This window comes from Crocuta crocuta, unplaced genomic scaffold (genome assembly GCF_008692635.1).
Source record: "Crocuta crocuta isolate KB4526 unplaced genomic scaffold, BGI_CrCroc_1.0 scaffold478, whole genome shotgun sequence".
NCBI lineage: Eukaryota > Metazoa > Chordata > Mammalia > Carnivora > Hyaenidae > Crocuta > Crocuta crocuta.
Genome location: NW_027530981.1, coordinates 748,114 through 775,853, shown reverse-complemented (window position 1 = coordinate 775,853; position 27,740 = coordinate 748,114). Strand labels below are relative to the sequence as shown.

Here is a 27,740-nt window from a genome sequence, read left to right as displayed (position 1 = left end):
CATCCTGTATTCACTTTCTTTTTTAGTTATTTTCTTCTTTTTGATTTTTCACATTTCTCATATGAAAGGTCACCTTTAGTTGGTCACTCCAGTTGAATAGCTCCCAATTTCAGTCTTTTTAAAAAGCATGTAAGAAAGATTTGTATTTTGATGAATTTTAATACTTTTGATCATCTGGAGAACTAATATATTTTATGTCCCTGGATCTTTTTCCTTGAGCTACACCACTATGCCTCTGAACCTGAAGTTAAATTGAAGTTATATGAAATTTTTTCACTTAGAGGATTTGGGGTAGATACTGTTCTGCTATGATTCACTTTTGACTTTTTAATTAGTTTTGGTCTGAACTCTTCAATAATTCAGCAAACATTAATTGAGCAGCTAGGCACTTAGGGGAAATAGCAAAATGAGTAAAACACAGTCTAGTCTTTGCTCTCAACAAGTTCATGATTAAGAGAGAGGAGAGAGACCAATACACAACTAATTATAATAAAGTTCAACTGTGATAAATACTGTAACGGGATATAAAAATGCTATATGATCGCAGAGAAGACAGCCATGAAAAAATAGTGTTATAGCTGGGATGATAGAACAGACTTCTCTATCATCCAGTATTCCTAGACACTTGCAGTGAAATCATTAAAATCAATTATAAAAGTACAAGTTAACTGTGCAGCAAATTGAGGAGACTTTTGAAAATTTAAATTCTTAATCCCATCAATAATATATGATATTTTTGCTGCTAACTAGAGAGGAATTTGAGACTCAGGAAAAAAATTTATTTGAAAGCTAAGGGATTTTCCAAGCAATCAGGGTATTTTCTGTCACATTGGGCTTTTTTTTTTTTAACCTCTCTAAAACTGACAAAGAAGACAGTTGAAAAGTTTAGGGCGAAACTTTCTGGGAAAGTAACAGTTTAGTTAGGGAGATGACTTTGGATCATAAGTTTATGTTACCGAAGGCCTATTCTGCAGAAGACTACATTTCTTTAAATATTTTAACTATGAACTATAATAGTTTTAGTAGTCTGGGAAGTTTTCTCCAAATATTTCTGTTGATATGATAGGTGGGTTATGTATTATTTGTAAGGTCTACTATCTATCATTCTACCTACCTATCTATCTATATGATAATATAACACCATAATGAAAAAAGGTAGAGCAAATTGAACTTCTGTTATGGTTTTGAAAAACGAAATCAAAATAGAGTGGGGAAAAAGCTATTTTTTCCCCTTTGGTTCCCATACATGCCCATGAGAATAACAAAGTCAGGCTGCCTGAAAAAGTAAGTTCCATTTTCCATACAGTTTACTTACCCTTTAAACGTTTTCGGGTAGTAATTATACCAAAACTTTATTAATCTGGACTCAACTAACCAGATTCTTTTATAATTCTTTTGAATACTCTTAATAGGGGGCAAAGGGGAGAAGAGAGAATCAGGAGAAAATAAGACACACTCCCCAGTTCCAGGCTCTTGGTAGGCACTCAGGAAATGTCGATTGAGTGGATCAGGTCAGTGGACAGGTAATATTTGGCTACTGCATTGTTACTCTTCAGTATCTTGAGTATTACAGGATAAATATTGGAGCTGGAACAACGGTCTTGAAATGATGCCTATTCCTTGGTTTTCTAAACAAAATTCTGCTTAGGGAGTTCATTTAGAGCAAATTAAAGGATTAGTATATTTTCTTTTATTTTTAATGTTTATTTACTTTGAAAGAGAGCGGGAGAGAGAGCACGTGCATGAGTGGGGGAAGGGCAGACACACACACACACACACACACACACACATACACACACAGAATCCCAGGCAGCCACTGTGAGATCATGACCTGAGCAGAAATCAAGAATCAGTTGCTTAACCAACTGAGCCACCCATACACTCAAGGATCAATATATTTTGTAAAGATTCTCAACCAATAGATTCACACTAAAAAGCTTTGCTCTCAATCGTGTTGACAATTCAAGTAACTGCAACACCCACTGTTCCTTGAGCATTTTGGCCAATCTAGGTTAGATAGAATTTCTTCAAAGTATCTAGGTAGGATTCCAAGTGGATGTGTGAAGGAGCTGACAAACTGAGTATGTGCTTAGTGCTGCTAGCTGTGTGTAGCCATGAAGGCCACGGAGGGACCTGTCCTCTCTGCTGCCTCCCTTCACCTATGTCAGCTGATGGCTATGAGTATTATAGTTAGCAGTTGCTTTTTATGTGCCATCCACACTCTTCTGACAACTACAGTTGTATTAAGTCAGTTAGCCTTCTCTTAGAGGCAGGTACTATTATATTTCTGATTTTATAAGGGACAGAGAGGTAACCTTACTTGCCCGTGGTCTCAAAATGAAAAAAGTGGCAGAACTTGGTTTCAAGCCAGGCTGTCTGGCCCCTGACGCCACCCTACCTCTCTATTTTGGAAACCCTAGAATGTTAGCATTTCCGTCAACAGCTGCTGGTCTATTAGGAAAAAGGCCTTGCTTCAGTGAAACTGTATGGGTGAAGATGCCGCCTCCCATGAAGATCTTAAGACAGAAATATAAATGTAAATTTCACTCATTAAAGCCGTAATTAATTTATTGAAAGTGAATTGTTATTATTTCAGGGACGAATGCATATTGGAATATGCTGATTATTTTAATGAACCATGAGCCTCTTCTGGGATACTTCCACTGTATTATTTGCCAGCAGGTCACTGTAGATTTTCTAAGAGGGGAAATAAAGAGATTGCTGCTCATTTTCAAGTTTTGCTTTATTAAAAATGCAAAAGAAAGTGTGTGCTGTATAATGTATTTTGGGGAGTTGATAAGAAGATTCCTTTTGTTTAGGAAAAGCCTGACATTATCTGTTTTAAATCCACATGTCTCCTTCTGGCCATTCATTTTTTGTGTTATAAATATCTGGTCCAGGACCTGTGTGTGTGTGTGTGTGTGTGTGTGTGTGTGTGTGTGTGTGTGTGTGTGTGTGTGTTGTACCTACAGCAGTGTCTCCAATGTAATTGTTATGTTTGACATTTGGAGCCACTCATTTAGGTCCATTCCACAGGAGACATATTCTTAATCTTTTCATGACACATGGTATAAAGGCTTGCAGAATTTGGCTTGCTTTTTCTCTTTATGAACTATAGGGTATGAGGCTGGTTTCACTGCGTATGTTTCTATACTGCAGAAAAGATTAACACTATCACACCATGCTCAGCTCTGAAAGAAAGCAAACCATTCCTAAATATATTTTTTCAGGTCGAATTATCAATTCTGTTCTTTCATAACCTGTATTAATTCTCCATTGCTACTGTAACAAATTTTCGCAAATTTAGTGGCTTACAACATATATTTATCCTCTTTCAGTTCTGGAGGCCGTAGTTCTGAAATCAATTTTTTGGGAATAAAGTCAAGGTATAGGCTAAGCTGATTCCTCCTGCAAGCTCTAGGGGAGAATCCATTTCCTTGCCTTTTACTTAGCTACCTACAATCCTGGCTGATGGCTCCTTCCACCATCTTCAAAGTACACCTCCCCAACCTCTGTTTCCAGTGTCACATTGTCACATAGCCTTCTCTCTCAGACCCCACTTCCCTTACCACATTATTGAGTGCCTTCGATGTGCCAAGCACTGTGCTAGACAAAGTAAATAAGACCCCCTTTCCTGTGAAGCTTATATTTTTGTAAATAGTTAAATGAAGACAGTAAAGTCAGGTAGTGATAGAACTATAAAGAAAATAAAACAGAACCATCGAGAATTGGCATGGGGAAGCTGTCTGAGGTGCTGAGGTGCACATCACGGTGATAAGCCAGCCACAGGAACACCTGTGCATGCACAGAGAGCTGCCAATGCTGATCAGTCCTGAGGCCAATGAAGCCATGGGACTGGAGTTTGATACCTAAGGCTGAGAATGGCATAAACCAAAATCATGGAGGAATTGTGCCTGATGAGACAGCTGCATGGGTCATAGGAAGGAGATTGGGTTTTATCTAAGCACAAAAGGAACACATGGAAGGTGTTTTGAACAGAAAAGCAGCCTAACATATTCTTTTTTTAATACAATTTCTTGTCAAATTGGTTTCCATACAACACACAGTGCTCATCTCAAAAAGTGTCCTCTATGCAGGCTGCTTTTTAAGGAATGGATTCTCCCAGCAGGGCGGTTTCTAGCCACACCCTCCCTCCCTTTTAAATTTTAATTCTTTCCCTCTACTAGCAGGAGCCTGTATAAAGATCTAAATTTCAGGTAGTAGTTGAGGGAATTGAAGGATGTTTTCCCACATCTTAAAACTCAACCACTGCAGTACCCTGCTAACGGCAGTTAGAAATGCCAATCCTGGGATGACTGGGTGGTTCAGTTAGTTAAGTGTCTGCCTCTTGATGGGCTCCGGTCACGATCTCATGGTTCATGGGATTGAGCATCACATTGGGTTGTGCACTGACAGCGTGGAACCTGCTTGGGATTCTCTCTCTCTCTCTCTCTCTCTCTCTCTCTTTCCTTCTCTGCCCCTTCCCCATGTTCTCTCTCAAAATAAATAAATAAACTTAAAAAAAATGTCAATCCTTGACTTCTCCCCAAGACTTTATAGAAGACACTTTGGCAGTTTATGGTTCTGATAAAAGGTAAACCAAGCCTCTTTACAACAGGAAGAGATTTTCTCTATGAATTATAGATAAAACCTGCAGCAAAGGATCCCAGATGGCCCAAGAAAGAAGGAGACAGTCAAGAGTGGAAAGCTCTGGTAAGAGCTGAGAATGAGCACTCAAAAGAATATGTCAGGCATCATGTCTATTGGTCTCTGTGGAGGGACAGATGAGGACACATCAGACCTTAGACTCCCATGTACAAGTACCCATTGCCCACCATATCAAATAAAAATTCTTCACTATAATTATCAAGGCCATGTGCATGTGGCATATGCTTCTTTAAAAAGCCTCCCTCAAAGCCCCACACACCCTGATTGTGGCCAGTGATTGTGGTTGGACATTTCTACTCAATACCCTGGAGAAGAAAGGGGTCATTCCTAGTAGTTGTCTTGTTACCTAATTGTCCCAGACTCTTTGAAAGCAGCACCATAGGCACCAATGTCACCTAGATGAGCTTGTTGGACCTTCTCTGATGGCTGCATGGTGGTGATCATCTCAGATGAGTGTTGGCTTCTTCCTTGCTGTGTCCTTGGCATGCACAGGGTGGAGGATCAGATGACAAGGATGCTCTTGTCGTCAGCTCGTCTCAGGCCTATTCCTTCTTTAAATGGGAGGGAGGAGCTCTTAGTCTACAGACCTGATTGGTCCTTCTGTCTGGCACTCAAGTGTCCCCTGGCCTTTTCATGTACCTAGCACAGTGCTTAATACACAGTAAATACTCAGTGAATGTTGGAACCAAAGAACCCAAACTGACAAGACCCATTTTTTGGCATGTATCTGGACTGTTGAGAATAATCTATGGTTTCTCTAGGACAGTGACATCATAAAAAGCCAAAAATGACGATCCTAAAAACACTGCAGAAAATGCAATAGTTGAATAAAATATTTTTACTGACCTCTTGAAAATTTCCTGTACAAATAGGATAAGAGGGAAAAGACTATATTTTCTGCTTCTTTTTAAATTCTCCATCATGCAAGAAACATGACTTTTCAGAGTAAATAAAAGTGCCCCTCACACGTTGGCTGGGTAGAGACAGTAGGTATAAAGTGTGTTTGTCCTTGTATGAGGTTCAATCATGGTTCTATAGCTAATGGCTTTCCCAGGCCCTGTGGAGGTCAGTAGTACTTCTAGAGCTCTTCATAAGCCCAGAATTATTTCAAAGATGTGGGAGTAGATAGTCACAGCCTTGAGGAATCTGGCACTTATGGCTAAGAAAACAAAGGAAATAGAGCAGCATATGCCTTGTGAATGTCTACACATTCCCTGTGTTTCAGCACATTTTTATTGTGAGCAAGCTTGTAAAGGCAAAGATCAAAGACATGTCCAGGGGAGCACTGGCCAAGTGTGAAATTCCAGGTGACAAAATGGAAAGAAGAGTTTCAAGGGAAAGGAAAGGAAATGTAGCTTATTTCCTTTTATTCTCTGTATTTTTCCTGTTTCCTCTCCAGGAAGTTTACGTAGACTTACAGTAACCCCAAGCAGTCAACATTAGGGATTTATCCTCATTCATTTCCATATGATGACAACCACCATTGTGTCAAAGGCCAGTCATTTATTTTTGCAGATATCACCCCTGGCAGTCCCTAGGATTAGTAAGTGCTATATTCCTGATCATTATAATACAGAAAACCTACTTTCCTTTCTGCTTTTCACAGTGCTGCAAACAGGGACACATATGAATGGGGGATATAAAAAATAAATCAGGCTTTTTTTTGCCTCATACATATGTCAATAACAAACAATAAGAATAAAGAGTAAGAATAAAGTACATCAACAAGTTACAAACTTTATCCAACCAGCAGAGCTCTCTCAAGAGCAGATTCTTACAGCTCTTTCTTCAGTGTTAGCTTGGCCAGCAGTCTGGAGGATCTCTTAATGTCTTCACTGCCTAGTGAGGACTTTTGTAGGGACACTAGAATTGCTTTAAGGAAATCATCAGAGGAAATAGTAAGCACTGTGTCGGTTGTCCCCCTCTCCCCAACCCCTTTAGGGTTAATTTCCCAATGAAAGCTAAGGTTGTTTACTAAGCATTTCTGAGAAATTTGTTCACATTACGAGAATACAAATTACAGGAACTCAGTACATTAGCAATAGAGAAAGTTTAATGGGTTTGGGAAAGGTATAAATTTAGGGAAAATGTAAATTATAATGATAGGAGAGTCTTCACTGAAAGGCAAGTCTCTTGAAATGGTAGTATTTAGTACCAGTGGGAAGGTACTAAAGAATCTTGCCACTTTGACATTGTAAAAAATGTCACTGATAAGTAGAAATTGAAAGTGACCACCATGATTTTAGAATATGAAATATACTCAATGTCAAATAGGTAAAAACCATTTGATATGGGAAATTTGGTTGGTTCTGGGCCATGTACGATATGGAAGTCTTTTCTCTGGTCATCCCAGCTGGACAAAGAACCAGTTAACCTCTCAGCAACGTCTAGGATCAGAATGTTCTGAGACCACACATAACTCCCTTAGGTTTCCCGAACTTCATTGCCTTGACCTGCTCTAATGAGCATCAGCATGGCCTTTGCCTCATGATATTTGGCAACCCTAGGCACAAATTCACATACAGTATTTAGTCACAATACCCACAAGGCATAGCATCATTTGATTCTGCAAACTGTGAAGGACTCAGTGTGGTGTGTGTGCACACAAAGAGAAAAACGTGAAGAAAAAGCCTACCTAAAAGATTCAATTAACAGCATTAGAGAATTTGCATCTCACTATTACAGACTATAAAATTCATTACAGAGAAATTTATTTATTCATTAGAAGAGAAATGATAAAGTATTTCATCAGTCTAGCTCCCTTACCACATCAGGTCTGGTTTAGGCTGACAGGACAAAAGACGATCATTTAGAAAATGTTACAGATGCCCAGGCAGGGAGGAGAAAACACTGAAAAATATTAATGCAGTTAAAACAGTTTTGTTGATTCATGTGTCGATGCTCAGCATCCCTACTCATCAGGGAAATACAAATCAAAACCACACTGAGATACCACCTCACACCAGTCAGAGTGGCTAAAATGAGCAAATCAGAGAACATGAGATGCTGGCGAGGATGTGGAGAAACGGGCACCCTCCTACACTGTTGGTGGGAATGTAAACTGGAAACAGTTTGGATGTTCCTCTGGAAAACAGTGTGGATGTTCCTCAAAATATTAACAATACAACTCCCCTAGGACCCAGCAATAGCACTGCTAGGAATTTACCCAAGGGACATAGAAATGCTGATGCATAGGAGCACATGTACCCCAATGTTCATAGCAACACTCCCAACAATAGCCAAAACATGGAAAGAGCCTAAGTGTCCATCAACGGACGAATGGATCAAGAAGATGTGGCTTATCTATACCATGGAATCCTACATGGCAATGAGAAAGCATGAAATCTGGCCATGTGTAGCAACATGGATGGACCTTGAGGGTGTTATGCTGAGCGAAATAAGTCAGGCAGAGAAGGACAAATATCATATGTTTGCACGTATAGGAGGATTAGGAGGAACTTAACGGAGGAACGAGGGGGAGAAGAAGGGGGGAAATGGTGGGGGAAAGGGAGAGAGGCAAACCATGAGAGACTCTTGAATGCTGACAAAAACTGAGGACTGATGGATGTGGGGGGGAGGGGGGTGGGCATGGAGGAGGACACTTGTGGGGATGAGCACTGGGTATTACGTGGAAACTAATTTGACATTAAACTATTTGTAAAATAAATAAATAAATAAAAAAGAAAGAAAAAAAACCGTTTTGTTGAAAAGATGAAACATTGATCACAAGGACTGCATGTAAGTCTGTATTGGCTGGTGAGAATAATAATAGTAATAATAATGGCAATAATAAGCTGTAATTGGACTTGGTCAGGTACACTTGCAGCTTTGAAACAGCGTTCACAAAGAAAAGCTGAAGAAACTGGGTCTGGTCACTGGAACAAAGGATAATTGTAGTGACCTAATTGCAGCTTCTATTATAAGAGCAGGAGTGATAGCAGGACAAATTATCTCCACTGTCGAAAAAGAAAGCTGTACAGCAGGTAGTTTATAATCTCTTTTAATGGGACTACTTCTTTTACCCCATCGCTCTCCCCTGAAAAACCTTTTCTGACCTCGACTACTGTCACCACTATAGGTAGCAAACCTCTTCTTCTACTGTCTATTCATCTCTGTCTCTGTTGTTTGGGTTCACACAGTAGCAACAAAGAGCATGTCAGTGCCTACATCTTCCCAGAACTAGGCAAGCCAGTCCGAACTGTACTGTTGATATATTCTGCATGAGACAAATCAATCAGGAAATGATATGCGAGGGTAACAATATCTTATAAAGCTTTTGGGGGTACTGTGCGAAGTATGAAATGCTGATCAATAATGTGGAATCATGAACGGCCAACGACAAGCTTGCAAAAAAATATACACAACCTATATCACAGACACAGTGCTAATATCACTACTACATAAAGGTCTTCGAAAAATTGAGGGGGAAATTGACAATCTGATGGAAAAATCAGCAAGAGATATGGACAGCTCATAGAAGAGGAAATGAAAATGGCCCTTAAACATATGAAAAGACACTCAGCATCGCATAATAAGAGACAGGCTAATTAAAACTATCACTTCTCACCTACACTTATCAAATATCCCTGAGTCCAACAGCACGTTCTGTTGGTGACATGGTAGAGGAAGACACCCTCCCACGCTGCAAGTGGCAATACAAAGAGATCAAGCATGAAGGAGATTTGTCCTCATCTGGGAGTATCATATGTGAGTTTCTTTCTGGGCTGGCAATCTGCTTCTGTGAATTCATCCTAAAGTGGCAATAGCAAAAGTAGGGACCTAACTTTTGCATAAGATTTGTCATTGTGGCATTATTTCTAACAGTGGAAGTGTGGGAATAGCCAAATATTCAAAAATATGGGACTCATTAGAGAAACAGAAGCATGTCCACACAGTAGACTATTATGAAAGTTCTTTAAAAAAAAAATGAGAAGGATCTCTGTTCACTAATAATGGAGTTGTCTTCTAAATATTGCTATGGGAAAAAGCAAAATGTAGAGGAAAATGTATCCTACTTCTTGTGTGAGAAAGAAGGAACATAGATATATGACCGTGTTGGCTTTCATTTGAAAAAATAAGTATAGTTACATTGCTTAGGATAGAGAGGACTCTTGAAAGCCATGTAATTGTGTGTTGTATATAGTTGAATTTGGCAATGTAAATGTTTTACATAATTAACAAATGAAATTAAATGAAAAGAAAAAAAGCCAGTCCCTAAAAACTAAAAACAAACCAGAACAACCTAACTATAAAACAAATTGGCTGCATAGTGACTCAGAAAATAAAGGAATGATAGAATACAGCATTTTGATTGTACATAATCAGTGGGATGTGTTCTAACAAGAAATGGAGCTATGAACATCTTCAACTTCATTCAATGGTCCTTAAATAATAATGGTAGTATTTTAAGACTGTATGTATTTTAAGTTATATATATATCATATATATACATATATGTATATATATGATATATATATACAATATATCATATATATGATAAAACAAATAATTTTGTCAGTAGTATTAAGAATCAAGATTTTTCATTATTAAGAAATAAATAAATATAAACTTTTTAAAAATTAAGTAAGGATACCCTAATGTTAAATTTGAATTGGAAAGAACAGTATGAACTTGAATTTTCTTTTTAAAGACGTATCTCCTAACTCTGTCCATAGAAAAGGCACAGAGGCAGTATTCTATTGTGTATATATACCACATTTTCCCTTTGTTTTTACTTTTTTATTTTATTTTTTTCTTTCATAATTTATTGTCAAGTTGGTTTCCATATAACACCCAGTGCTCATCCCAACAAGTGCCCTCCTCCATGCCCATCACCCCCCTTCCCCTCTCCCACACCCCCATCAGCCCTCAGTTTGTTCTCAGTATTCAAGGGTCTCTCATGGTTTGCCTCCTTCCCCCTTCCCAAACTATTTTACCCCTTCTCCTCCCCCAAGGTCCTCTGTTAAGTTTCTCCTGTTCCACTTATAAGTGAAACATATACCATATCTTCTTTATCCATTCATTAGTCAATGAACATTTGGGCTCCTTCCATAATTTGGCTATTGTTGATAGTGCTGTTAAAAACATCGGGGAGCATGTGCCCTACTGTGCCTTAGCAAAACAAGTCAGAGAAAGACAAATATCATATGATTTCATTCATATGTGGAACTTAAGAAACACAACAGAAGAACATAGGGGAAGGGAAAGAAAATTAAAATAGGATAAAAATCACAAGAGACTCTTAAATACACAGAACAAACTGAGAGTTGCTGGAGGGGAGGTAGGTGGGGAGATGGCTAAATGGGTGATGGGCATTAAGGAGGACACTTGTTGGCATGAGCCCTGGGCGGTATATGTAAATCATGTATCACTGGGTTCTACCCCTGAAACCGATACTACACTGTATGTTAAGTAACTTGAATTTTTAAAAATAAATTAAAACAAATTTATTGGTATGTAAAAAAGAAAGGGGGAGAAGGAGGGAGGGAGGGAGGGAGGAAGGCAGGCAGGCAGGCAGGCAGGCAGGAAGGAAGGAAGGAAGGAAGGAAGGAAAGGCACAGAAGCAGTGAACTTCTTAGAGTCCAGGTTGTGTTCTCTAAATATCACTTCCCACCAAAAAGAACGAGTTCCTGGGTGAAATGGCTGCTTCCAAGGTAGGAATACAAGATACTCAACATGAATCTGGGACAACTTATTTGTCAGAAAGCAAAGAAGCTATCACAGACAACTAGGTCCAGTCAAAAGGACAAAGGAGCCAACACAAAGCAGTTTCCATTGATTAAATATGGGACAATGTGTGCAACAGAAAAGAGTAAGGAATGCAATTGATTGAAAACCCTAAATATGTTTTCTTTTTATTTTTTTTTAATATTTTTTATTTATTTCTAGGAGAGAGAGAGAGAGAGACAGCGTGAGCAGGGGAGGGGCAGAGAGAGAGGGAGATATAGACTATGCAATTGGCTGCAGGCTCTGAGCTGGCAGTCAGCACAGAGCCCGACGCGGGGCTCGAACCCACGAACTGCGAGATCATGACCTAAGCGAAAGTCGGACGCTTAACCAACTAAGCCACCCAGGCACTCCTATGTTTTCTTTTTAAATATGAATTCATAATGATATTCACAGTCCTTCATTTCCCCCAAAAAAGATGTCTAATAAACCATTGGTCACCATTGGAATTGCTAGGGTACTAACTGCTTACTCTGAAAAATTAGCAATTAAAATGAATTAAGCATTTATTCTGCTTCCCCTATACTATGTAATTCAGGGTAATCAAACTTCATTGTAAATTTATATTAACAGGCTCCAGGGAGACACATCTTTTGGGGGACCTAAATTCAACCCACCACAGTACCCTTTCCAACCAAAAATTGAACCTGAAACTAAGTGTCCAGCTACACTGTCCAACACAATAGCCACGAGCCGCATATAGTATTTATATTTAAATTAATTTAAATTAACAATCTAAAGCTTAGGGGCGCCTGGATGGCTCAGTTGGTTAAGCATCTGACTCAACATTGGCTCAGGTCATGATCTTGCAGTTTTTGAGTTCACACTGTGTGTGCTTATAGGGCTCTGTGGTGACAATATGAAGCCTCCTTGAGATGTTCTCTCTCCCTCTCTGCCCCCCCCCATCAAAAATAAGTAAGTAAACATTAAAAAAAATACAAAGTACCTGAGTCACACTAGCCACATTTCAAGTGCTCAGTAACCACACGTGCTACTGTATGAAACAGCACACACATAGAAAGTTTCCACCATCACCAAAAAGATCTATCGGGCATTGCTGCTCTGGAAGTACTTTTCATAAGCAGGAAATATGGGGGACGGAGGAATAAGTTTAATCACAACACAAAGAAGCAAACAAATCCAACATGCAGGACCACCTACAGGACAATCTGCCCGGTTTCTGCAACAATTCAATAGCATGGAACAATTTAAAAGCAAAAAGGAAGAAGAATACAGCTCTTTACAGGAAATGAGACTTAAGAAACGTAAGCAGATGTAATGTGTGGATAGTGTTTGGGGCCTGATCCAAATAAATCCACTGAGAAAGAGACATTTTTTTAGGCACTTGGAGAAATTCGTTTATGAACTAGGTTTTCAGATGACATATAGGAATATTGTTAATTGTCAAGTGGATAATGGCATTGTTGTTATGAAATGTCAGTGATGTTTTTGTGATATACTTTCTGAGGTATAAAGAGAATAAATGACTAGGATTTGCCTTCAAAATCCTTAGCAAAAAAATTTTTTAAAGAAAAATTAGATTAAAATGTGTTAACTTTAATTATTGAACACAGAACTGGAAAATAATTATGTGGAGGTTCATTGTACTATACTCTGTGTACTTTGGGGTAGCTGAGAACTTTCACCATATACATTTTTTAGATGTGATCATGTTTAGGGGCACCTGGGTGTCTCAGTTGAGCATCCAACTTTGGCTCAGGTCATGATCTCACGGTTCGTGAGTTTGAGCCCCATGTCGGGCTCTGTGCTAACAGCTCAGAGCTTGCAGCCTGCTCTGGATTCTATATCTCCCTCTCTCTCAGCTCCTCCCCTGCTCACACTTTGTCTCTCTCTCAAAAATAAACGTAAAAAATTTTAATGTGATCATGCTTAGATTATTTGTACCTAATATAAATGAAAGAAATTTTCATGCTGAAGTCAAGCACCTAGGTGGAATTCAAAAACCTAGCTCCTGCCACCTAACAAATGTATAGTCTCTGACAAACATTTAACCTTTCTGAACATCAGTTTCCTCATCTATGAAATTGAGACTTGTGTGCCTTGTGAGAAGTGACTTCTACAATCATGGGAAAATGCATCGCAAATACTATTCGTATACGTTCTTCCTGCTGGATAGATGAAATGAGCTAGGATCGGCTCTTATTTGCTAACCTCCCTGATTTGAAGTGTTTGAAGAGCAGTCTTGATTACAGGATTTTTTAAAATTCAGTTTTATTTTTAGCTCTCAGATCCAACCAGTTCTTACCATCTCCACTGCTACATATACCTTTATCCCAGCTGCCGTCTCTCAGTTAGTCTGATAACCCCCAAATGGTCTTCATGGCTTTTTTCTTGCCCCGTCCCTCCACCGCCTTCCCAGCTATAGCAGTCAAAGAGATATCCTTTAACATGTAATCAGATCACATGGCTTCATTGCTTGAAACCTCCCATTGGCTTCCTCCCTCACTAAGAGTAAAAGCCAAAATCTTTAGCATGGACGTCAAGGCCCTGCATGACCGAGGCCCTAATTTCCTCCCTGGCCCCCTGACTCCTCACTCCCTTGCACTGGCCTCCTTGCCTGCTTCAGGGTCTTTGTACCTGCTGTCCCTTCTGCCTGACATATGCTTCCCCAATTATCTGTGAACATTGTACCCTCTTCTTCAAGACTTTAACTTAATATTTCCACATATTACTTTACCATCCCACATATTTAAAAGTGTAAACTTCCCACTCTATCCTCCAACATTCCTAGTACCTTTCCCTATTTTATTTTCCTCTATAGCACTTATTGCTGTCTGACATTATTTTTTATTTTACCTAGTTAATTTGTTGTCTGTTTCTGCCTCCCCTGACTAGAGTATAAATTCTACAAAGGCAAGGATTTCTATGCACTGCTCAATCTCAGCATCAAGAACAGAACCTAAAACATGTAGCTGTTCGATACATATTTATTGAATGATAAATGCAGAAACTTGTAATAGACTTAAAGCAAGTTGTCTGGTCTTTAGAGAATGTGTTTATGGATCAATAAGAATAATATGTACTTATCAAAATCAATAGCTGGCTTATAAATTGGTACTTTAGAAGTGTTCAAATTGCTTGAAAAGAGGAGGTGTTTCCTTATGCAATTAAAATACTTTCCCAGCAATCACACTCATTGTCTTAATTTGTTATAACAATTATTTTTAGGTAATGTCTTTAAATATTTTTAACGTATTATTTATTTTTGAGAGAGAGAGAGAGACAGCATGAGCAGGGGAGGCTCAGAGAGAGGGAGACACAGACTCTTAAGCAGGCTCCAGGCTCTGAGCTGTCAGCACAGAGCCCAACGCGGGGCTTGAACCCACGAACCGTGAGATCATGACCTGAGCCGAAGTCGGACGCTTCACCGACTGAGCCACCCAGGTGCCCCTAGGTAATGTCTTTAAAAGGGAAAGAATTATATATAAGTAAACTTAGAATTGATCACTTCTAATTCGTTAGGTTCTATCACATTTATTTTAAAAGGTATAGCATTATTGGCATTTTTTGCTTTAATTTTGTTGTCTGTTTTCAGTTTTTTTAATTGGGCTCTAATTTGCATAGAGTGAAATATTTAGGTCTCATATAAACAAAAGAATGTATTCGGTTTTTTTGTTTGTTTGTTTGTTTGTTTTTTTAGGTTTATCTATTTTGAGAGAAAGAAAGAGTGTGAGGAGGGTAGGGGCAGAAAGGAAGAGAGAAAGAGAGAGAGAGAGAGCAAGCCCCAAACAGGCTCTGCACTGACACCACAGGGATTGACCTCACAAACTGTGAACTCATGATGTGAGATCATGACCTGAGCTGAAATCAAGAGTCAGATGCTTAATCGACAGACGGAGCCACCCAGGTCCCCCACCCAAAGAATGTATTCTATTTTGATGAATGTGTTTCAAGATACAGAATATTTCTCTCACCCAAGAATGTTTCCCATTCCCATTCCCATGCCTTTTCCTGTTCAGTACACCCCCCACTCCTGGAAGCAACCGATCTGATTTCTGTCACCATAGGATTGCTTTGCCTGAAGTAGAATTTCTTAGAATTGGACTCAGGTGGTAAGTTTTTGTGTATAGATATTCATCTTCTTTCACTGAGCATGATAATTTTGAGATCCATCCCTGTTATTATTTCAGTAGCTTATTTTTTTGTTGTTGCTTTTGCTGACTTCTGTCCTGTCGTATGAATATACCATTGTTTGGTTATCCATCCTAATGCTGATGAACCTCTGAGTTATTTCCATTTCTTGCAATGATGAATAAGGCCGCTACCAAACACTCTTCAAGGATTTCTGTGGACCTCTGTTGTTTCTCTTGTGTATCTGAGAGGCGAATCGATAGGTCTTGGTTTTCATGCATGTCTATTTTTATAAGGAGCTCCCAGATCTTTTCCCAAAAGGATTCTGTTATTTCATATTTCCAACGGTTGTGTATAAAGGTTCTGGATGCTTCCATATTTTTCCAGTATTTGGTGTTGTCATTCTTCTTCATTTTGATAAGGGTATCTCATTGTGGTCTTAATTTGCATTTCTCTGAAGACTTTTAATATTCAGCATGCCTTTATTTGCTTATTGGGCATTTTTAGATCTTCCTTTGTTAAGTATCTGTTTATATCTTTTGCCCAGTTCTAATTGGGTCATTTGTCCTTTGATTACTAAGTTGCAAGTACTGTTTAATATTTTTTATATAAATCTTTGGTTAGATATGTGTGTTACAAATGTTTTCTCTTATTTGCCAATCATTTTGTTAATGCTTTTTAATGAGAAGTCCTTTAATTTTGGTGACTGACATTCAACTTAACCTATTTTTTCTTTTCTGATCCATGCTTTCTGTGTCCTTACCAAGAACTGTTTGCCTGCCCCAAGGCTGTAAGGATATTCTCCTGTATTTGGTTCTAGTAGCTTTATTGTTGTAGCCTTTATGTTCAGGCCTATCTGCCATCTTGGACTGATTTTTTGTTATGCTATAATGCAGGGACCAGAATTCTTGTTTTCCTTCTAGATTTTCCAGCACCACTTGTTGAGAGATTCTCCCTTCTAAATCAAATTGTTTTGGCATGTTTATTATAAATCATTTCACCAAATATGTGTGGGTATTTCACTGGACTCTGCCTTCCATTCCATTCATCTATTTGTCTAACCATTGCCCTGATTACTGAAGCTTTATAGTAAGTCCTAACATCACTAGTGTAAATCTTCGAAACTTACTCTTATTTTTAAAAATTATTTTGGCTATTCTTTGCCCTTAACTTTCCAAATCAATTTTTAAATTGCATTGTTAATTTTTAGAAAATAAACCTGATAGGAGTTTGATTGGAATGACATTAATCTCTTCATTTGGATGAATTGACGTTTTGCAATATTGACTTTTCTGCTCCATGAACAAGGTAGAACTTTTATCTTTATATCTTCTTTAATTTGTCTCACAAACGTTTTATTGTCTTCAGTGCAGAGAACTTGCACATCTTTTGTTAAATTTATTCATAAGTTTGTAATGTTCTTTAATCCTATTTTAAATGGTATTGTTTTGATTTTATTGTCTAATCATTCACTACTAGTATGTAGAAATACAGTTAACTTTTCTATATGCATATGTATCCTATGACATTAACAATAAAAACTATAATTCAAGAAAACTTCCCTGATAGAAGCAATATACTTAAAAGTATATATTGAAAACATTATCCACCCAGAATCACTTTTATAGTAAGATCATTGGACTTTAAAGTAAACAATTTGACAAGATAAGCAAAAAGAGTAAGTTACTCTAAGTAATTTATAGGAGAAATAAAATTAGATTATCATCCAACATTTTTTTCTTTTTTTTTTTTAATGTTTTATTTATTTCTGAGAGAGAGAGACAGTGTGAGCAGGGGAGGGCCTGATGCAGAATCTGAAACAGGCTCCAGACTCTGAGCTGGCTGTCTGGACAGAGCCCAACGCAGGGCTCGAATCCATGAACCATGAGATCATGACCTGAGTTGAAGTCGGACGCTTAACCAACTGAGCCACCCAGATGCCCCTCATCCAGTTTTTCAACAGCAACATTTTGTTGTAAGAAAATGATGTCACATATTTAAATATTCAAGGAGAAAGATGGTTAATTTTATATCCAGCAAACATGGCTGTGAAGCATAAAAGACGTGCTGTTATCAACTAAAGAAACACTGTTCCATGAGTTCTTCCTGAGGATTCTAGTAGATGACTGCATATTCGTTGGCATTAGGACTGTTGGTCTTTATATATATATTTATTTTAATATGTTAAATAGTTATTTTTCAGAGCTGAATTAATGATAGTATGGAGCTGCTGTCTGCCTTAACAACGTAGGTGTGATACAACTACAAAAATGTAGGGATGACAGAAAGACATATGGAAAAGAGAAGTTTACCTCTTTTTTAATCATTCTGTTAGTGGTAATATTTGGTATTGCTATTCTGAAACTGTTGTCTATGTAATACAGAGTAGAGCAAGTTGTAATTATGGGATATTTAGTTCTAGTATTCCCTATATCTTGAAAAGCAGGATTCTTAATGTGGAAGGAAGGAGATACATATGTAATAAAAAAATATGGATGTGGTTGTGATGGAGAGAGACCCCATGGAGACCCTATCCCGCAAAGGTCTATTTCTTGACTAAAGTGATAGTTACAAACATGTTTGCTTTAGAGCAGCTCTTAGATCCATAGATTTGTTTTGCATGGCTTTCTGTATCGTTGTTTCCTTTTATAATGAAAGATTAGACAAACAAATGAAAAAAAGGTATCATAGGACCTTCCGCATCAAAACTTTACATACAACTTGCAGAAATTTGCCAATACCTTCTGCTAAAGGTGTTCCTTTTGTGGGAGAACTATGGGTGGCTGACTCAAACCAGTGTGTTGCACATCAGACTTGCCCCCCAGCATTAAGTAAATCATACACTTCCATGCCCTTTTGCTTGGGTCCTTCCTTCTCACTGGAGTGCCTCACACCGTTTCTACATCTCTCCTGTCCTCCTGGACAAGGTGGACACGTTCCTTCGAAATCCAGTTCACACAGGGGGTCCTGGGTGCCTCAGTGGTTAGGTGTCTGACTCTTGGATTCAGCTCAGGTCATGATCCCGTGGTTTGTGGGTTCAGGCCCTGCTTCGAGCTCAGCAGTGACAGCACAGAGCCTGTTTGGAATTCGGTCTCCCTCTTTCCCTGCCCCTCCCCCACTTGCACACTTGAGCGCACACGCTCTCTCTCTCAAAAAAACAAACTTGAAAAAAATCCAGTGCATGTAGCACCACCGTCATCATTCTCCCTCAAAACTTCAAGGCTGAATTGACTCTGATCTTTGTACATGCAGTGTCTTTGTTTTCCCACTGAATTGTAATTACTTCTTTATATCGTCCTGACAGTGAGTCAGGGACTGAGAATTTTTCTTTTGTTTTTTTTTTCTTTTATTTCTACTATATGATCTAATATCAGTAAGTATGAGTGAGTAAATCAGTCAGCCAAAACAAACAGAAAGAGAACTCACATGAACCTCAAGGAGCTTATAGTCTAGTTCTGGAAGCAAAATATCTAGAAACGAATCAAAAATGTTTTCATTTCATTTTTTTATTTTGATTTAAAAAAACTAATATGTAAGAATTACAGATTAATAAAGAATTTACTGGATATATGAGTTGAAGAGAATAGTGGTGATTAAAATGCAGTTGTAAATGAGTTTAAATGAATTTTAAATGAGTAAAGTTTTTATTGTAGAAAAAAATCTAATCAAAAATTTGATTAATGGAGAATGGGTACTCTAGGCAAAAGCAGTTAATTTGACAGGAACCAAACAAATGTTAAGTGAACAGTAATTTGAAAAAAATGGTCATAACTGAGTTGATAATGGAATCATGAAAAATCAGGTTTGCAACACAAAGGATGCCTGCTGTTACCTATTTAATTTTTTGTTTCATGTTTGAATTCACTATGACAGTCAATATGTAGTTGTAAAGGACTTTTTTAATATTTTAAAAATATTTTTAAATTATCCTAAAAATATATGATATGAAAATTCAGATAGTGTGCCTCCAATTATACTTTCCAGAGCAATCGCTGTTAGGAAATTCTTTTGTATCCTTCCAGACATTTTTCTATGTAGGGCAAGAATATGTAATATATCATACAAATATCTATATCTATTTTGGCCCATATGTATATCTTATTTCCTTTTAGTATGGGAATAGTATGCCCATATTTTTTTAGCTGCAATCATATGTCTTTCCTAGTCCCCTATTGCTGCACATTTAGGCTATTCTTCATTTTTTACTATTTTGATAACATATACTATGTCTTTCCTTTTTATCATATCTGGGATTCCTTAGTTACAATAAAGAAATTTATTCCATTTTCATTTATTGTCATAAAAGATAAATCTAGTCATCTGATTTTATATTACTTCTTTTTATAGCTTCTTCTGTTTTCTATTTTCTACATGGTTGGAGTTTCCTGATAATTTGTTATTTGAGTAGTTTTTTCTTGTACTAATATTTAGTATATACTACATCCTCTATTTCCTGGTTTATCAACTTTCAACACTAACTACTGATGCCTACTCTAAAAACATGAGAAAATGAATACAGCTGATGAATATTAACACTTTCTCCTAACATCCTTACTGATTTCTGATTTTCACTAATGATTATCATTTTTATATTGTCAGAGTTTATCCTATTGTGGTTTTCTGTAATTCTGCTGCTACAGTGTTTAACCTTAACCTAAGGTTAGGGTCCTGCTCACCTTCACACCTGTCATTCCACAACCTTATCAAGTTGAATTCCTCATTTTGATTCAATTTTTGGTTGACTGCTTGTAATTGTTAAGTTATTTCTCACAACAGGTCAACAAGCTATATTCCCTTGAGTTTTGAAATGTTAGAGAATGTTTTTCATTGGGCTTTCTTTATCTTTCAGCCTAGCCTCAATTTGCCTGAATTTTTAGGTGACTTGATTTTTCTCCTTCTTGAAATAATACTTATGCATACTACATGCAACATTTTTTCTTTTATTGTACTTAATTTTTCAAAAGCTTGTTATGACCCATTAAATTGATTTTTTATTATATAGTGTTTAAATACTATTTTTAAATATAGTGTTAGAGGACATGGAGAGCATAGAGACTGAAGGTCGCTAGTAGCTTCAATTCCATATGTTCTTCCAAAATATCTTCTTGCCACATCTGCTGGGGACATGCCCTAGGGGCTTGTTTTCCATGGGCTTCCATTTTGGGAGAGCAAATCAATCTGAAAGAGATCAGCTTGCTTAGTGAAGCCTCTTAGGTTATTGGTTTTATTTTGATGAGTTTGTGTTTGTTTATCTCTGCTCTGCTAATTCTGCCTTTCAGCTACAAAATAGGTTGGAGCTTCTTTTCTTTTCTCTCCTTTTACTCCATGAAGTTTCTCAGTGTAGAAGGAAATATATGTCTCAGAGGAAATATAAATCTTCTAGCTCCACCTCTCCTCCAACCTTAAGGTGGCACCTTACAAAGATTTACCCCACAATTCCAGGATCTTACACCGGCCTTCAAACTATATATTTTTTTCTGAATAAAAGTTTGTTGTCTGTAGCCTTCTGGACTCTTGATCTCAGTGGAGTGAAATGTATACCCTGCTAGAGACATAGGCATGTGTCAACTCTTGATGTACTCCCCCTTTTGGGATGGGTCCAAATTTCATTGCATGGCGTAAGATTATGGTCATTTTCTAACTCCACTGTAGATAAAATCACCTTCCCAATTTCTCAATTGTTTGTTCATTTGGAGTTTGAGGGAGGAAAATAGAGTAACCATGCTCTTACTCCATCATTTACTATAATCTCTTGTTAGAGATCTTTGATGTTACAGGGATACGATGTAAATGTTCTTTAGGGAAGCCTATCCAACAGTTGCTTAAGGTATAGATTAAAGTGTTATGTGGTAACATACCAAAAAGATATTAGAATAATCTAGGCCAGCACAGCCCAATGTAGCTTTCTGCAATGATGGAATTAGCCTGTATCTATCTACAGTGTCTGATATAGTAGTCACAAGCTACATCTGGCTATAGAGCACTTGAAATGTGGTTTGTGAAACTGAGAAGCTGAATTTTAAATTTTACTTAACTGTAGTTAATTCTAATTTAAATGTTAATATCATCATGTGGTTAGTGGCCACCATATTGGACAGTGCACAGGCAGGCAGTATAAAACCTGAATACTAGAGTTTGGTGAAAGAGATGGAAATAAAAGAGGGTATCCAAGAGTTATAATGGAAACAAGAAACAACAATGCTTTTATAAGGAAAGAAGAACTTTAAATAATTCAAAGGCACTATGCTGGGGAGAATGGGAAAGCTGGTGGTACCATCCAATAAAAAGGACATATGATCAAGAGCTATTTTGAAAAATAGATATTTTAACAGGGTGAGGTCCAAGAGATATGAACACCTCTAAGTGGAAATGACTATAAACAATTAGAATTCTCATACTGAATTGGGGCAGAGAGAGGTCAGAGCTACCAAAAACAAAAACAAAAAAATCTATTTCCTTGACATTTCTCTCTGGAGAGAGTGTCTTCTGCCTCCATACACCCCTTTTCAGATTGCCTTGTCCTCCCCCACATGGGGAGAGACCCTGATATATGGCATAATAATGACGGTTCAAAGAAATTGCTATTTCACCTACTGAGTGATTAATATGAAATTAGTTACTGAAACACTCAGTGGTGCAGAGAGGATCAAGGAGAAATTTCGTTTTGTTTTAGAAAGAAAAAATACAAGATAAAATACTGCTTTGCATACGCGGAGTACTTTTCATCTGAGAATCTTTCCGTACCCAGAGCCTAATTAATGAGAAAATCTCTAAGAAAGGGAAGTGATGAGATAAGGGGCTCAGATACCAGTGTTCTATTTCTGTGACTTTTAAAAATCAGGCTTGGTGTTTTCTTCTTTCATTAATGCACAAGTGGAGCTTTACGCAGCCGCCGTGAGATGTTCATCTTTCTACTGAATGATTTCTCATGAAATCTCATGAAGGCATCACACTTAGGAGGCATAGTAACCACACGGAACCTCCCCCGCCCCCCGACTTTATTGATGTCCTGCACTCTCTTTGCCATGGAAATCCATCCCTATCATCATAGTGCAGCGAGTGTTCTCTAATAATCCGGCCTGCACTGTCCCTGAAAGGACAGTTTTGTTGCAGAATAGAGCGAGTTATCTTCTTTATAAAAAATTATTCAAAACAAACATCCATGAATCTAGGACTAACCTGCATTGAAAGGGGATGGGCAGGCCTTCTTAACAGGTATCCTACCGTGTAATCTCCCTTTCATCTTCATTCAGAATTCCTTAGAAATTCAAGCTTCTCTTTACAAAAATATAAATTCTTCTAATTACTTATGTGTAGGGCACATGATTTGGCCCAGTCAAAAGAGATATGCAATAATGTATCTTGGCATTTATTTTCATCTGTTTTGACTTGGAAATGGATACTGGATTTTTGTCCTATACCTTCTTCTTCTTCATGTTTTTTTTTTCCTTCCCTTCTCTCCCCTGGGTGGGGGAGGGAGGGAAACCATTCTACCAAAAGAGAAAATGCCTTGAAAGTTAAAGATAATAAACAAAGCTAGCTGCCATGTGCAAAAAATAGGTGTTTNGGTGTTGAATTCATCCAAGCTTTCTATAAATGTGCCCAGGCATGTACAGATCTTTCATTTCTAGCCCACGGTCCTCTCATAGTCACAGAACCCAGGCTTGTCCCCATCGTTTCTTGAGTTCTTACTTTTGCTGCCTGAGCCAGCATCATCTGGCTTCTCTTGTCCTGTATGGAGTGCACCATATTTGCCCAGTGATGTAAGGTTCCATTCGTTCCTCATTAGCACAGTACACCTCCTGACACCATCAGGTTGCCATTGTCCAATAAGATGCGACAGCGACCTTTCCATTTAAACATGTAACTGAGAATTCAGGAGAGCTGATCTCACACTTTCCAGATTAAATGTCGCATTCTTAAAATTCAGATGGATTTGGAATCCACCTAGGTCTATTTTTCGCTTCCATTGCCAGCAGTCTACTGGCACACTGATTAGTAGTAGCATTTTGTAATATCACTTAAGGCTTGAGCGCTGTGGAGTTCTGCCAGTAATGTTTAATTCACTTATATGTGCCAATTCATCTCTGTCAGGAGCCTATTAATTTCTTCGCTATTTTACTCTGTCCCTAGCCCCTATATAATGAGACACAATGATCCCCATTTGTGTAACCAAAAAACTTAGAATCTCTCATAAATTACCTCTGATCCCACTGCTTTTAGTGACCAGAAAGCCTCTGTATTTCTTTTTCATATTTAAATCAATTTTTGTAAGCTCTTTTCCTTAAAGGAATACACTAGAATTCTGGGGTGCCAAATGGTGAAATTGTAGCCAAGGTATACGATTCTAATGGGCTCTTTAACATGCATCCCTCTCCCAAGGAAGACTTCCATAATATCACACCTCACCTGTACTGTTCCCACAGGTACATCCCATTTGTAGGAAGGGAGTTTTCATGAAAATCAGCCTCTGACTCTGCAAGCAGCCCAGTCATCAGCAGGCAAGATGTCAAAATACCTTTAGCACTGCTGTAGAAGTAAAGACCCAACAACAAATAAAGGTTAGAGATAAAAAATTAACCCCATGGATATGCTGTTGGCATTTCTATGTGGTGTGATCTCGGGTTAATAGGAAGGTGACAGCTAAGTGACTGATTAGGAGGAATCAACATAGATTCAGGAGAGTCTATCATTATATTATCACATAAAATTCACATATGTCTCAGCTACCTGTTCTACATTTTTTCAGGATTGGAGCAAAACATCAGGAGCTAAGGGAGAAGCAGGCAAGAGGTCTTATTGATTATGCTACTGGTGGAATCGGATCACTGCATGATATGGACGATGATGAAATGGACCCCAATTACGCCCGAGTGAACCACTTCCGAGAGCCTTGTGCATCAGCAAATGTCTATAGGTCACCATCTCCACCTCGGACTGGACCATTGGGTTACCCTCGAGATGGCCGTCCACTGTCTCCAGAGAGAGACCACTTAGAGGGTCTCTATGCCAAAGTCAACAAACCATACCATCCGCCGATGCCAGTTGACAGGTAAGATAACTTATCGAAAGACAAATATAGTTTTAATTCAGTAAGTTTCAAATCTGCTGAAGCAAATAGAAATATATCTTTTAATCTATTAAAACTGAAATGGCATAGTACCCTTGATAAGAGCTGTGCTTAGACCTATCCATAAGGAATCAGCCATCAAAAATGAAACAAATGAGCTGGCTATAAGGTAGCATGAATGAATAGTAGTCATTGTGTTCATGGTGCATCAGAGACCAATTTTTGAATAAATATTGTGACAGAGGACTAATGATGAAAATTTTGAGGGACACTAATAATGAAAATTTTGAGTCCTACTGTGAATGACTCATTCAAGAAAATGGCCTGACACTGGGAAGTGAGGAGTCAGAGAAGAAAATGGTGACTCTGTATAGGTATAATGGGGGTGGAATTATAGACAGCTGCACAGGTGCAGAGAACCTTGAAAAGCAAGTTGGGATTTTACACTCAAGGAAAATGTGATCCTGTATAGATTTTCATGGATGATCAGAGGTAGAAAAGGAGATAATCTTGGCAATAGGAGTTTGATGAAGTAGAGAAAGATAAGAGGTGACAAGGCCAAGGATCTTTAGGCTTAGCAGCTAAGGAAAGAGATAATAAGACCATCTGTCAGTACAATTGAAGTAGGTAGCGAAGAAGATGGTTTCAAGCCCACCTCCTGCCAAAAATAAAATGTCTCATCTCTTGAAACGCTGATATAAGAGAGTTTTAGTCAATATACATTGTTAGGTGACCCCTGGAATTACACACGCAAGGAAGGAGTTGACTGACCTTGGTTTAATGGGGCTGTAGCTTGAATTCTGAAGGGAGGAGGTAAGGGGGAAGGGTGGCAGACACAAAGAGCTCTCATTCTATCTAGATGAAAAAAAGACTTGTTTTCCAGATTTCTTTTGGTCCTGACAACCACCCAGTCCCTATTAGTAACCAGCTTTTGTGTGATAGCATGATATATTGCATCTGTTTACCGTTTACATTTCCCCAGCTGGGTGATATTATGCACTTTCAATTAGGTTGGGGAGAGGAAGGGAAATCATGGCATTTTTATGCAGACTGTAAAGTGTAGCCTCACAAGACTGATTACCTTTCAGAGCCTTTCCAATAACCAAGTGGGAAGGAAGGAGCAATTTTTAATCCTTACTGTCAAGCTTCCAGGTTGATAGTATTAAAGAAAGATGCTCAAGTTTTTCTTTGGGATAAAATGAAAATATAAATTCCTATGACTGCGTAAGACAGCCCCAATAACTAAACTGTTAATTCAAACAACTGATTAAGAGTTGGCATTTTCTTCTAAGCCTTCATATAGGGTTGCATTTTTATCATGGAAATAATAATACCACTCATGAGCCTCTTCTAGCCCAGACCAAAGCCAGTCTTGCTTTCCCTAAATCAAACAGGTCTTCATAGCAGTCGCTTTGTATGCACCCACTGCTAGAATCCCAGCACAGAGGCCTGTTTTTAGGAACCTCCAAAGCCAATATTCCCTTTCTACTAATTCCATGGAAATAAACGTGGTTTAGCATATTGTTAAAAAAGTGTTCACTGGCCAAATGCATATAAGGAATTCTGGGTATAGCCACACTGAGCAGGTGTTCTTACTGCCGTCTCCATATCCCCGTTATGCTAATATGCATTGTAAGCCTCTAAAAAGGAGCATACAGCAATCAGCACTATCACTTTCCAAATTTTTGTCCCCTCACACTTATTCGTTTTCTATATTTCGGAATTTTTTTGTTTGTTTTGTTTTTTTTTTTTTACAAGTAGTTTATTGTCAAGTCGGTTTCCATATAACACCCAGTGCTCATCCCCACAAGTGCCCTCCTCCATGCCCATCTCCCCCCGTTTTTAAATCTTATGGTTATTTTTTGGAAGACAAAGAGACTATCCTAAGCTAATTTTCACTATTTAAATTTGACCAGTAAAGACATTTCTTAGGATAATGTTAACTATAGCCNTTGAATGCCATGCTGTGGAATTTGGACTTTATTCTGAAGGCAATGTAGAATTATAAAAAAAAAAAAAAAAAAAAAAAATAACCTTATTTACTCCCCAACCCAGAGATAGATACAGGTGATAGTCTTTCATTTGGCTCTGACCCTGTTGTATTAATAAATGATCTGAAGCTCTGTCTTCAGTGGTGTTTCAGTCACTTGTCATATTTTTGGATAATAGATCAAAGTATGATTCATCATACCAGAATTATCTTTATTCTGCTCTTCTCTTTCATTGTATTTAAAGATTGTTCTGTTCCTTGTTCTTTCAGCCTTAAAACAGGCAGTTTTTGTCTTGGCACACAATAAGTGCTCAATAACATTACCTGGTATCATCATCACTGTTATTATTATTGTTGTCCTTTATCAGTGAAATTCTCAACTTTGCTGATATGCCTGGAACCAGGTGAGTCTAAGAGGAGAGCTGCTGGAGGCATATCTCAGACAGTGTCTATCAGCAGGAACCACATGTTGCAAACCTACCTCGTGTACACTTAGAGGCATGTCATTCATTTTGTCTTCTCTTTGGTCTTTCATTCAACAAACACTCATTTGGCATCTACTGTGTTCTAGGTACTGTAGTAAGTTCTAGGGAAGATAAAAGATGACTAGGAAATGGCCCCAGTCCAGAGGAAGTTGTACTCTAGTTAGAAGGGGATCACCGCATATGGAAATAGATCACTGCAACATAATATAAATAGAAGAAGAAGCTTTTCTAGCTCTGCTCATCAGGAAGGGTCTTCAAAAGGAAGTGACATTTGGACTGGCTCTAGAAAGATCAGTAAATATTGATCACACCCAATAGAAAAATTGTTTTGCTTATAGAATATTTAGGACATACAGGGTAAATCAGCCTGAAAAAGCATGGCATAGTAGGGAAGCTCAGAAGCATCCTGAACATGGAGTGTGGATGGGAAAGAAAGTAATATGAATAGGGAATGAATCTGGAAAGCAGGTTAGAGCCATATTATGAATGAATGGGTTCTATCTTATGTTCACATCTATTGTTTGGTAGTAGCTACCCGGAAATCTGTGATAGGAAGGGTTCTGAAATTATACTTAAATCATGATGTCCACCCTGTGTTCCAGAAGCTGAATGGAAGATGTATGCAATAGGTATCTATATATGGGCTAATCTCATGGGCAGTGGGAGCCATCAAAGTGTCACATTTGGGGAATGAGCTGGTAGTTTTGTG

General features: G+C 38.1%; 1 protein-coding gene across 4 annotated transcripts in view; it reads left to right on the top strand.

Annotated features, from left to right (window-relative positions):
* Nucleotides 1-27,740, top strand: part of PARD3B (par-3 family cell polarity regulator beta) — a 997,354-nt gene that overhangs the window by 815,924 nt on the left and 153,690 nt on the right. For 3 of the 4 annotated variants that reach the window (XM_077770171.1, XM_077770172.1, XM_077770170.1), the window contains one exon: nt 24,236-24,538. The exons of the other annotated variant lie outside the window; for it this stretch is intronic. In XM_077770171.1, coding sequence (XP_077626297.1) covers nt 24,236-24,538 — 303 coding nt within the window. The remainder of the gene's footprint in view (nt 1-24,235; nt 24,539-27,740) is intronic. 4 annotated transcript variants of the gene reach the window in all.